This window comes from Erigeron canadensis, chromosome 9, assembly GCF_010389155.1.
Source record: "Erigeron canadensis isolate Cc75 chromosome 9, C_canadensis_v1, whole genome shotgun sequence".
Classification (NCBI taxonomy): domain Eukaryota; kingdom Viridiplantae; phylum Streptophyta; class Magnoliopsida; order Asterales; family Asteraceae; genus Erigeron; species Erigeron canadensis.
In genome coordinates this window covers 15,767,395-15,780,701 of record NC_057769.1, presented here as the reverse complement: position 1 = coordinate 15,780,701, position 13,307 = coordinate 15,767,395, and the positions used below count along the sequence as shown (strand labels likewise).

General features: G+C 32.8%; 1 protein-coding gene across 1 annotated transcript; it reads left to right on the top strand.

The window, feature by feature from the left end:
- Positions 1 to 5,302: 5,302 nt before the first annotated feature.
- Positions 5,303 to 5,968, top strand: LOC122583270. The gene is made up of 2 exons (XM_043755693.1): positions 5,303 to 5,773; positions 5,855 to 5,968. Exons 1-2 carry the CDS (start codon positions 5,303 to 5,305, stop codon positions 5,966 to 5,968), a joined length of 585 nt encoding a protein of 194 aa, XP_043611628.1.
- Positions 5,969 to 13,307: the final 7,339 nt, after the last annotated feature.

Sequence of the window (13,307 nt, the reverse complement as noted above, 5' to 3'; positions counted from 1 at the left end):
ATGTTTCATTATTTATGCTTTAACATATTTGATGTATATCATACATTCACAAACTATAATTTTTTTATTTACATTTGTAACACCCCGCTAAAGCGGAACACACAGGATGCACAGATAAGCACAATTGCACACAGTACAAGTTCAAAACACAACCATTGATCATTAAAGAACAGAAGTACGATAGTTATTACAGAACATGAATTGTACTCAGAATAGTCAATGAACAAAAGACAGAACAAGTTGTCTTTAAGTACCAAGTCTTGAACAGAACTAGCAAGAGAGGTCTTCACAGCTCCTGAACTTGTACGCTCGAACAATCGCCAAAAGAGATGAGCTTAAAGAGGAAGGCTCTTATGCTAAAGAACTATAATCCTAGCCTGAAAAGCATGTAAGTTCAAAAGGTCAACTACAAAAGTAGTTGGTGAGATTCACATAATGTACTTTTAGTTTACATATAAGTATATATGTATAATAAGAACAGGATCATAAGTTTTGTACGTTGAACCAATGTACTTCGTCATAATAAGAACTAGATCAAAAACTGCACTTTGGACATAAGTACTTTATATCGTTAAGAACTAGGTCAAGAACTGCACTTTGAACACGAGTACTTTATGATGGCATGAACAGAACGAGAACATATAATGAACTTTAGCTCAAGTACTTCAAATAAGATCTATGTCAGAACAATGACATGAACAAGAACAAGTAGTATGCATCCTCCTGAACTGTGGAGAATGAAGGTGGGCCTACCCTAAACAACGTTGTCCATAATTACCTACGGTTCATTCCCTGAACTGTGGGATATGAATTGATAGCAGTGAACAAGTACATGAACAAACTAGAACATAATGAAGATCAAGTACAGTAGTATAGATGTATTTAAGATCCTGCCCATTCAAGACTCAAATACTCTTTTAAACAGTTTAATAATCATATCATAAGTAGTCCAAGATCATAATGTAGTACGTAAGATAGTTCAAGAACATAAGTACTAGTACAAAATAGTTTTCATGCTTTTCAGTCCCCTATAAAGAACTTTGAACAAATGTAAGAAAGGGGGATTAGTGAACTCACAGTGATCTGGTACAAGCACAGAGAAAAAGTACAAAGATAGATAAGTTATATCTATCACAAGCCAAGCACGTCTCGATGGATGCCTAAGTACATAACATTGATCATAAATAAGTACATATATTAGTTCAAGTGATATTTAATCGCTGAAGTGTCCTTGATGAACTGATGATTTGGTCCTTTGAAGATCTTTGAACGTTTTGACTCAAAAGAGTTTTAAATGAACTTTAAGTACATGAACTGGACTCGAACTGAACGTCTTTGAACTCACACATAAGTACTTATCGTGTTAATGAGTTGAACATGTCTTTAATAATGAACTTTAGCCTTTAGAACTTTGATTTAATTGCTCATAGAACTTACACTTTAGTAATCAAGGTAGAACATGTCTTAAATGTACTTAATTAGGGTTTGCACTTTGTACGTTGTCTTAGATCGACTTATGAACTAGCTTTGGTGTTAGTACGTAGCCTTTGATGTGCTTAGTCAAATGATAATGATGTTATGAACTGATTTGGTGGTTAAGGATCAAGTGTGGTATGATAAAGAACAAGTACATGTTGTTTTGTAAGTGTACAAAGTCGTTTTAGGGTTTTGGATGCAGGATTGTCCTAGCTTCCCTTCAAGATCGTCCCATTGCTAGCCAAGATCGTCCCAAGGTCAGTCAAGATCGTCCCAAGGGTTCCAGGCACAAGATCGTCTCATTTAGTCTAGTACAAGATCGTCTCAGGTGTACATCAAGTGCAAGATCATTTCTAGTATTCATGAACTCAAGATCATCTTAAGGAGATAAGCATTAAGATCGTCCTAGAGGACAGGAGGCAAGATCGTCCTAATGGACAACTCAAGATCGTCCTAGGACTAAGGCAAGATTGTCCCATTCCAAGGACAGAACAAGTGTTTGAGCCAAACCAATCCAAAGGATTAGTTACCCATTAAACGTACCAACAATATCACAACACCACACAAGATCGAACGAACAAGAACCATGAACAATGAGGGCTGGCTAAGACGATCTTGGGCTCAAGATCGTCCCTCCAGGACCGTCCCAAGTGCCAAACACGGCTGAACAAGAGTAAGAACATTGCACAAAGATCTCGATTGATTCCGGGACATGTTAGAACATAGAACTTGTACATATACGCACAATAACATTAACCATTAACACTTTTAACGATTTCAAGACCATCTATTACACGAACAAGGTGTGGCACATCAAGAACAAGTTTTTCCTTCACTTTCAAAAATGGGTTTTGTAAATTAAAGCATGTTATGACCCAAATTTGTTCACACAAATGTTATTAAACACATTTAGACACAAACCCATTAATCATTAACACGATTTCATATCAAAATTTGGACCAAATCATCAAGAACATAGACTTGAAAAAGTACAATTGTAATTTGATCAAAAACTCATAATTTGTTGTTGTTACCTAAAATTTGATTCCGGAAATATGTTTTGATTATCACAAGGATGCTAAAAGTACAAATGATTTTGGTTTAACAACACAAAATCAAAGGATGAATTTAGTGTGTGAAAATGTGGCTGCACTATGTGTTTCTAGAGTGAGAAAGAAGAAAGAAAAAGAAGATGAGTATGAATGATTCTCTCTCTAGGTTTTCCATCTTATTCCTATATAAACCTTTCCCATATTTAATGAACTTAATAAATGCAAGGACCATTTGCGAACATTTTGAACTAGAACTTTAATGAACATGAACGTTTATGAACCGAACTTTAATATTTCATTGCACATAATTATGAACTCGTCATATCAATCAAGATTTAAGATCAAATTGACCTTCATATAAGCACATAATTGAGGTCTAAAGCATTTCAAGAACTTAATCAAATTGAACTGTCTGGCCGTTCTAGTGGCAAAAGTACGTTTCAAGAACTTAATTAGAACATTTCTAAGACGGTTGTTACAACATTAGTCGTAATCTGACATTTTTTTTATATTATCGTAAACTATGAATAATAATTTAACTATCAGCTATTGTATTTTATTTTTTTTATATTCTCAGTCAGCCCCGCATAATATACAGATTTAATCTAATTTAATCAATATATTTAGTTTTATAAATTTTGAGTTTATAAATTCATTTTTCTCTCTAAAATTGATACATTGTTTTAAATAAGAAATAAAAGGTATAATGCTCATATAAATTGTTATTAACAATTATTTTTTATCAAAAGTTGATTTGTAGTTATAACATCCATTTTTAAGGTGATGATAAGCAACAAATAGCATATCAAAAAATATAAATAAATATTATCTATGAATAAAATATTACAAAATATGAAATAAAATATATGCATTCAATGTTTTAGAATTATAATCGTTTATTTTTTACATATATTTTTCACATTTAAATTTACAAATTCAACAATTAACTTTATTTTAAAATATTATAAACAATCTGTGTATTTGACACAAACACAAATTTAGTAAATAGTTAAAGTAGAATAAAAATATATAAATGGACAATATATAAACAACAAAAGTAATATATTATATTATAAATTAAATTCGTAAACAATTCAATGTCTAATATACCTTAATTGTATTTAAATTTTTTTATTTTGTCATATAACCCTTATATGTGCCTCAATAATTTTTATGTGCATATTTAGTTACCTATAATATTTAGATTGGGGAAGAGAATATGACTGTTATATATTTAAGTTGGGTGAAAAACCACTCACATACTTTTTTTTAAACTATAAAAATCATGTGGGCCAAATATTTATCCAAAATATTAAAAAAATAGTATGTGAGTTTTTTTACCCAAGTTGGTGCATAAAAGGCCCATACTCATTATCTCTTTTATAAAATGATAATAATCCGTAATATTTTGATATGTATTGGGTTATCGATATTGTTGAAGTCATATTGTCTATCCTTTTTTTTTTTGGCTTCCTATTGACACCTCTCAGAAGGGGTGAAAATATAGAGCAGAAGGGGCGAAATTCGCCTCATCTAGCCTAACAAATTAAATCATCCCGTTTTGAGCTTTACGTCACCTCTACCTAACACGTCAGAGCAGAAGGGGCGAAATGGGAGATCAAAAGGGGCGAAATTATGCCAAAAGAACTTTTACCCACACCCCATCACCTTTATGTCACTTTTACCCATACTGTTTTTTACCCATACCGTTTTTTACTCATACTGTTTTTTACCCATACTGTAAATCAGCTTTATGTCACTTTTATCTGAAAATGTCGGGGGCAAAAGGGGCGAATTTCGCCCCATCTGCCATTCGCCCCTTCTGCTCTTGCTAACCTCCTGCCCTATATATGCATGTACGAATGATTCCATTTATAGTAAATTTCAAAGCGATATCCAAATATAAGGTACATCTGAATGTTGTATATTTTATAGCTAAATTAGTCATTGCTATTTTGTTGATTTATATATATATAGAGAGAGAGAGGAAAGTTATTTGTAGTACATGTACTTTTTATAGTACATGTGTAACATAACTTACTCACTTCTTCTTTCTTCTTCTTTCCATCTCCGACCACGACCACCATGATCATCTCCGACAACCACCATGATCCTCCGGCAACGGCGACCATCTCCGGCGAGACTTACACATGTGTAACTAACTTACACATGTGTAAGTACAACCTTTTTTTTAGCATTTTAGCGTTTAAAATTTCTAGGTTTTTTCCTTCGCGAGACAACCACCACCAGCCGCCATCATCTCCGACCACCCATCAACGGCGCCGGCGTCGTCAGCAAGGGCGGAGCCCGTACCGTAGCACACTGGAAAGTTAACTTACACCTTAAAACGAACCTGATTCTCGTCGGAAAGTTAACTTACACATGTGTAAGTTTCGCCGGAGATGGTCGCCGTCGCCGGAGTATCATGGTGGTGGTCGGATATGATCATGGTGGTGGTCGGAGTTGGAAGGAAGAAAGAAGAAGAAGTGTGTAAGTTAAGTTACACATGTTACACATGTACTATAAAAAGTACATGTACTACAAATAACCCGCCCCTATATATATATATACGTATATAATGTTGTATAATTTAAATGGATAAATCTGAAGATAACAACTCAGATGAGGGCGGTAATTTTGACTACGACGCTACTCCCTTTTATACTGATGAGGTATAAATCAACATATCTTTTCTTTAAGTATTTAGTTATTTAATACAAGTATGGGATTTATATTTTCTATTATAATAGTCGTTCAACTAAGTCGAAGAACTAATGGAATGGGCGCAAGCAACATCAATGTCGCTAGGTTATGTCCTAGTCAAGGGTAGATCAAACAAAGATGTAGAGGATGACGTTTCTAAAGTATTACTCATTTGTGATCGTGGTGGAACATACCGTAAGAGGAGTAAGGGCATCAAAACGAGTTTTTCAAAAAAATGTAATTGTCTATTCAAATTGCAAGGTTATTATTCGGATTCATATGGTTGGAGGGTAAATGTGATAGATCATACACATAATCATGACATAGATGATGTATATGGTCATGCATTTGCTAGACGTTTTTCTCCAGCCGAAGAAGAATGGGTACGGAGACAGTATTACTTAAACCTGAATGCGCAAGGTATTTTTGATGATTTGAGAAAGGAATTTCCAAACAACCTGTCTCTCATCAAAGATGTACACAACTTACTGGAAAGAATAAGAAACGAAGAGGCCCAGACGATTGGAAATAATCTAATGCAGGTTAGCTTTTTACTTCTACATATCCTTTGAGTTTAACATGTAGACATTAGGATTTCACAAATATATTTTATTTAAATGCAGGTGCTTTTGTCAGTGCTACAACAATTCCATTACACTTATGAGTATACAACGGACGTATATTCAAACCGGATGGAAAATCTGTTTTTTATGCACCCAAAATCATTTGAGATTTGACGTGCATTCCCTAACGTGTTGGTCATAGACTCCACCTACAAAACTAACAAATATGGAATGCCATTTGTTGAGATTGTAGGCGTCACTTCACCGGGCAAGACATTTCTTATAGCTGGTGCGTTTATAGTAAACGAACAGAAGGCCAACTATGTTTGGGTGTTACAGACTTTAAAACGGACACTTGGTGAAAGCTGGCCCGTGAGTCTTATAATTACTGATAGGGAGCTAGAACTAATGAATGCATGTCGGAATGTGGTGTTGAATGCTGCGCGACAACTCTGTAGAGTTCACATAAGGAGGAATATAATAAAACATTGTGAGCCGGTATTTAAGAATAAGGGGGCTCTTTATTCTTTTCTTCACTGTTGGAAAGTACTTATTGGATCTCACACGATTGAGGATTACATCACTAGAGATACAGCACTCCAAGAGTATTTGGATAGTTATCCAGGTATAGTTTTTTGGTGTAATCATTAGTTTTAAGTTTGGAAAAAGCTTATACATTATTCGTTTCATCATTACCATATTATTTTAATTTTCAAGTCTTTATTGTTATGTCAATTTAAGTTGGTTGTCACAATATAAGGAATTTTTTGTGTCTTGTTGGGTGGATCAACACCTCAACTTTGGCCAATACAATAGGAATAGAGTCGAGTCAGAGCATGCGCTGTTAAAGAATCACTTGAATGGCCAAATAGCGCGCCCACATAGGCTTGTTGAGTGCATTACTCATATCGTAGACGGTCAACATATAGCAATCAGAGAAAGCTTTTCAAAAAGCAAGATCAAACGCAACACATATCACGATTAACCATGCTTCAAACGACTACATGGGTTTGTTTCCCATGATGATTTGGAAATGATGCTACAAGAGATTAAACGTATCAAAGACGATGATATAGCGGGGGACCCTGCTCGTTGTGGTTGTAAGTTGTTTAACAGTTGTGGGCTACCATGTGCTTGCAGACTTGAATTCTATGTCTTGCATGGTTAGTATATCCAATTAAAATAAACCCATTTGTATAACAATGCAAAGTTAAAGATACTCATCATAATTATTGCAGGTCAAAGTATTAATTTGGATCAAATAAATATGTTTTGGAAAAAACGTGATCTTACACCGTCGACGCCTATGGAAGGAAATGATGTAGAAAAAGACGATGAGATCAACCCTGGTGTCATCGAGGAAAAAACAAATTCTTTCAAGGCAGCTTGTAAGCTCCAACCTAAATTTATAGTGAAGAGTTGGCTTAGGAAGCTAGGTGATATTTTTAACCCAAGTAAAACCCAAATCAAGGAACCCGTCATTCAAAAGAAGACGCGTGGTAGGCCCGCTACACAGAATAAGCTCGGTAAAAAGCTGCCTAATTTGAACAAGATGCCTTCGAACAGGGGACCTTCCAAGCTTGCAAAGTCCAACTCCATGCATTCATACGGATTTGATCGTACGTCAGGCACATCAAACTTCCCGGAATCACACAAAGCACCGCCAAGACAAAGCTGCCACGTGCCATCTGTATTACGTTTCGCCCCTGACACTTATTTTGATGCGTTATTCTTCCCACATACACAAAGTGCTAGACAGAGTTACTCCATGCCAGAAAATTCATATAGTTTCCCAGATCCTACTTACGACATGTCATACTTCCCGGATCCGCCTTTGAGCACGTCATACTTCCTGGAGTTGTTTGCACCAACGATGACACCACCCGTGGAGGTAACACCCAAATCCTTTTTAGAGGTGTCAATTTCTGAAATACCGGAAGTTTTTCAACCGTACGTTCGAAGAATCGTAAATGTTAAAGTTGATGGGAATTGTGGGTTTCGAGCACTAGCTGTTGCTCTAGGATTTGATGATAATGAAACTGAAAATCCGGGTTTTGAATGGGTTAGACAGGAAATGTTAGCAGAGTATAACAGTAAAAAAACATTTTACGACAAAGTCTTTGGTAAAAAGTCAAATGTGCACAAAGCCGTACAGTTTTCTTATCCAAAAGGTGGTCGTCCTCGAGAATACTGGATGTCATTGTCGGAGCATCTTATTTTGCTTGCCAATAGACTCGGTCTTGTCATAATTTGTTTAAGTATGGGGGAAAGTTCTGCTATGTTTCTTTTTTTCCAGGGTCCAGGTTCAAACATGTATCGCGATGCACCTATTTCCATTGCATTAATATGGAGTGGAATTCATTATGTCATGGTGGAACCGGAAGGAATGTACCCAATGGCAAGACCACACCCTAATTGGAAATCATCAAAGGAAATTACGAAGGGATGGACAGAACAATTTAAAGTCCAATTGGATCTCTATAAAGAATTGACTAAAAGCCCAATTAAACGCATAGTCAATGACTACGTTTAATTTTACTTATTTCCTGTATTATAATCATTTTTATGAATTGGATTGGAGAGCCCTATTCGCCTTATTTACTCGGGACCTACGCACAGAGCCCTCACTCACGAAAAAGTCTACATGCTTGTTCCAATCTCGAGGATCTATACCAATCGGAGGGTTTTCCCAAATATTGTCTTTATTTTTTACACCTCCTTTTTTAACGAACGGATCGTTCTTGAATCGAGACTTTCCATTTCTGTAATATTTGTTCAATGATGCAGTCACCCCGTTTTTTACTCCCTTTTGGATTATATTCTCTGAATGAAGCTCTTAGATGTACAGGCTCAAGTTAAAAAAATACTGCAAATGATAATAAATATCTTAGCATTGTATCACTAACTTTAAATAACAAATTTGTATTTAGTAGACGAACCCAACCTCTAGACGCAGCCAAACATGTTCCTTAGCCTCCTCAGGGACTTTCTCCCATGAATCATAGTAAAATGGCACCGACCTCGCCAAGGTTCCCAACAATGGTGCAAAATACTTTGCATTCGGTCCAACCGGATTATACGTTTCGGTTCAGATATCAAACTCGATGTCTAGCGATGCAACATTGTCATTTCTTAGCTTTTATAGCTCTAAATTCTTGGCATACGAACGCAACTTCTTACCTACAAAGGTGTGTTAAAATTAGTAAAAAGTATACTAACAACTTATAAAATACAACACAATAACACATATTAATTCAAAATTTCTTACTACTCGCAAGACATCCTGATTCTGGCTTCCAATATGGAGCCAGCGGATCACCAGCACCATCTCCGCCATGTCCTCTAGCAACATGTGTCATACTAACAAGTACTACATAAATATTTTACATGAAAAATATCATTCAAACCAAACAATTATCATACAACATGTCATAATCCAATGCTAACAAATCTAATACTTATAATAATAGTTATACCAACAATAATACTCACATTTATCTTTTTTAACTACACATTCAATCCAACTACATAAACTTTATTTTACTAATAATATTACATCTATACATTCAATCAAACTCTATATATTCCTTTTACTAATGATACATTAACAACAAATACTCACATAGTACTAATAATAATAGATGATGAAAACAACAACATAATAATTAAAATATCAAAAAAAATTATTATTACACCATAAAAACAAATAATAACTAGATCAATACCCGGTCGTTGACCGGGTTATGAAATAAATTTATACATGTATGATATATCGCACATTTACACATTGCGAGAAATATACTTTTTGGTAGGGCTGTCAATCTCGACCCAACCCGAAATAAATCAGAACGGGGTTATAAAATCTTGACCCGTGAACCTACTTACCCACTAATTAGTTGACCCACTAACCAAATATGATTCAGTATATCAAATCAAAATTTCAGTATATGATTCAGCATATCAAATCAAAATTTTCAGGTTAAGTTCAGGTTGACCCTTTAGGTTAACAGGTCGACCCACTAACCTGAAAATAATTAAAACTTTAATAATAACTTTAGTAGGTTGACCCACCAACCCATGAACCCGCCAACTCGCAAATCCATGACCCATTTGACCTAAAATCTATCCGCCAACCCATAACCCATATGACCTGTTTGACCTGAAATCAACACGTCAACCCACTAACTCATTTCACCACCAAGCCGATTTTTGTAAGGCTAGTGGGTTGGTTCGGGTTGATAGGGGAAATTGCTAACCTGATTTTTTTAGTAGGTTGGGTTAGGGTCATAGATTTTCGACCCGTCAATCCGCAAACCCGAACTCATTGGCAACCCTTTTTTTGGGTAATATCGTATATAAAAAGAGATTTGATATCTATTTTAATTTTTTGTAATTGTTTTCAATGTCGATCCACCAAACCATTTCCCCACCACACCTGACAACTCATAAACAGTTTGACATGAACCCGCAAACCTACCAACCCACCAATGACATGAAATCAACCCACCAACCAACTTAACCCGTCAACCCAATTTTTTCAAGGTTGGTGGTTGGATTCAAGTTGACAAGTTTGGGTTGTAAGTTGCACCCCTACTTTTTTTTAAGATAATATAACACTTTTCTTAGATAATACACTTTATTAAATAGCGCAACACTTTTTTAATAGTGTTTTTAAAGTATCCATTAGATAATTTTTTTAGCTATGATAACAATATATATATATGTAAATATCAAAAAGGATTTTTATTATAACTAGCATGAAGTTTTTACAGTTGATATTTATATGAAAAAAATAGTATATCAAATTTAGGAAGCATTTATTTGATTATTACTCATAGCTTTTAACTAAATATATATTTTTTAAAATTTAGCGTGCATTTTTTCTTAATAATTATCTTTTAAAATAAATTTGTTTCACCAAGAAGGGATTTTATCAAATTTGTCTAATTCGTTTCAATGGTTGTAATATTTACCCATCTTTATATTAAATAAAAGAGGATTGTTGTGACATCATCATTCCATAAATATTGCTTATTTGTCACATCCAAATTATTTCTTAAAATTAAGTTTTAAATTTTTTTAAAAAAATTATTTATGATGTCATAATCACTTTTCTTATTACAATTTATTACATTTTTATAATGTTATTTTTTTTAAAAAAATATATTTTTAATTTTTTTAATGAAAAAACACAAATAAATTATACATTGTCTTTTAAGTTTCTTCATCTAAATAATTTTGTCATAACAGATTTTTAATTATCCACATATTATGCAAGTTAATAAACTAATTATAACTTATAAGATGTACTATTTTGACTTTTGAGGATACGAGTACGGTTACTATCGCAACTTCAATGACGAAAATGTGTTTTTATAGAACTTTGATTGATATGCCTGGGTTAATTAGCTAGTTTTTATAATATAAAAGAATAATCCAATCAAAATGGTGAAACTATTTTAGTTGTCATGTTAATGAACAGAAATTTCATTTCCTAATGTCTGTATCACATATATTTTTGCTTTTCTATTTGTAATATAAAAACTATTTGTTAATTAGTTAAAAAAACATATAATACATTATAAGCCCCAATAAAAACTTCTATTTGTTCAAAATTATGTACTTAGACAAGGAACATTTCATATATAGAGCGATGCTTTAACATATTATGGCATGAAATTATATATAGCATATTCAAATATAATCTGAACTTCAACTTTATAAATCAACAACATGTAATTGAAATATTAGCCCTATTCTTGTTTTTTTAATTCTCATCAATAGTTAATACATGTTTTATTCTCATTTTTATTAAATACATGTTTAAAACTTTTAATATAACACCTTCCTTCCTAAATTATGTCTTTTATTTTCAATGGTTGAGATTAAATGTTAATTTAATTTGAAGGGAGCAAATCCATAATATTTTATCTTAGCTCCATGACCATATATATATATGTATATAATACTAATAAGATAATAATAACAATAATAACAATAATAATAATAATTATTATTAATAATAATAATAATAATAATACTAATAGAAATATCAAAAACAAAAATTATTACTCCATAAAACAAATGATAATACTAAGAACATAATAACAACTAGATCAATACCCGGTCATTGACCGGGTTAAAACCAATAAATATGAACTTTAAAATACACAAACATGTACAACTTTATATATAAAAAAACAATGAGTGCAACATCTGACTTTTTAAAATATGTTAAAAGAAGTAACCTTAAGCATAAAATCTAGTCGAAAGGTATACAATTGCAATCAAAATTACTATCCTCAAATCATCTATCTTTCTGTCTACCCAACCAATCTTACCCTGTGAACCTCACCCTTTTTAATTTTGTGGATTTAATCAGCAATTTATTCAATCACTATAGCCAGATAACAACTATTAAAACATCCTTATACAACTTTAAAAAAAGAGAGAAAGTCACCTATATATGATAATATGGCAAAACAATACATTATCTAGTCTAAAGATTGGAAATAGCATCAAGATTTAAAAAATATCAAAAGAGTTTAAGAAACAAATCATCATTAGTAAGCTAGTCCGCAAGTGCGGGGTAGCAAGGATTTGAAATGAGGATTAGTTACATTGAAACTATTTCAATCATCCAAAAAAATTACCTTCTTCTAATATACTTATATACCACAAAAAGCAAATGCTTGGATATCAAGAAAGACCTTACCAATACATAAAGGGACTTGATGAAAAATCTTCTCGTTCCTAGCCTTCTAAAAGTTGGTGACCGAGATGCAATATAATCTTATACATTAATCACACATTGAAACCCGATCCAACATGATACCGTCAGATAATTTTCAATCCACTAACCTATCAACCCGATTTTTTGGATTGGGCCCTGATTGAGCTCTTAAGTAAAATTTATTAATAACTAATGCCAATATATATGATTCAAAAATCAACCAAAATGAACTTTTCTATTTAATTCGATTATAAGTTATAAATTATGTTGTATTCATATACTTATAAGTTGTGTCTTGGTAATTATAACACAACATTATTATTATTATTATTATTATTATTATTATTATTATTATTATTATTAGTAGTAGTAGTAGTAGTAGTAGTAGTAGTAGTAGTAGTAGTAGATAATTAAAACTAACAAATTAAGGAATAACAAACATATAAAGAATCAAAACTAAAGATTTAATATGACTTAAAAAAAGGACTGATTAGTATACATGTTGTTAAAAGGAAAAACTAAAATTTGATCTCACACAAAAAATAATATATATAATAATATTATATTGTAACGTGATAAAGAATTAAGAAATATAAAAGGCGGTAATATAAGTAAAATGATGATATATAGGTATACTTATTTTCAAAAAGTTGAGGAATCATAAATTATGAGATCACAAAAAATTTCAAAAATTAAAGCTAACAATTAAAATGACTATGTATGTTTGGTTTTGACTAAACTTTTCACATCAAGCATCAATAGTTTGCACATCAGTATCTC

Coding starts and splice junctions, on each gene's coding strand:
- LOC122583270 (XM_043755693.1), top strand. CDS start 5,303: ATGGAATGGGCGCAAGCAACATCAATGTCGCTAGGTTATGTCCTAGTC. Junction 5,774..5,854: donor TTGGAAATAATCTAATGCAG/GTTAGCTTTTTA, acceptor ATTTAAATGCAG/GTGCTTTTGTCAGTGCTACA.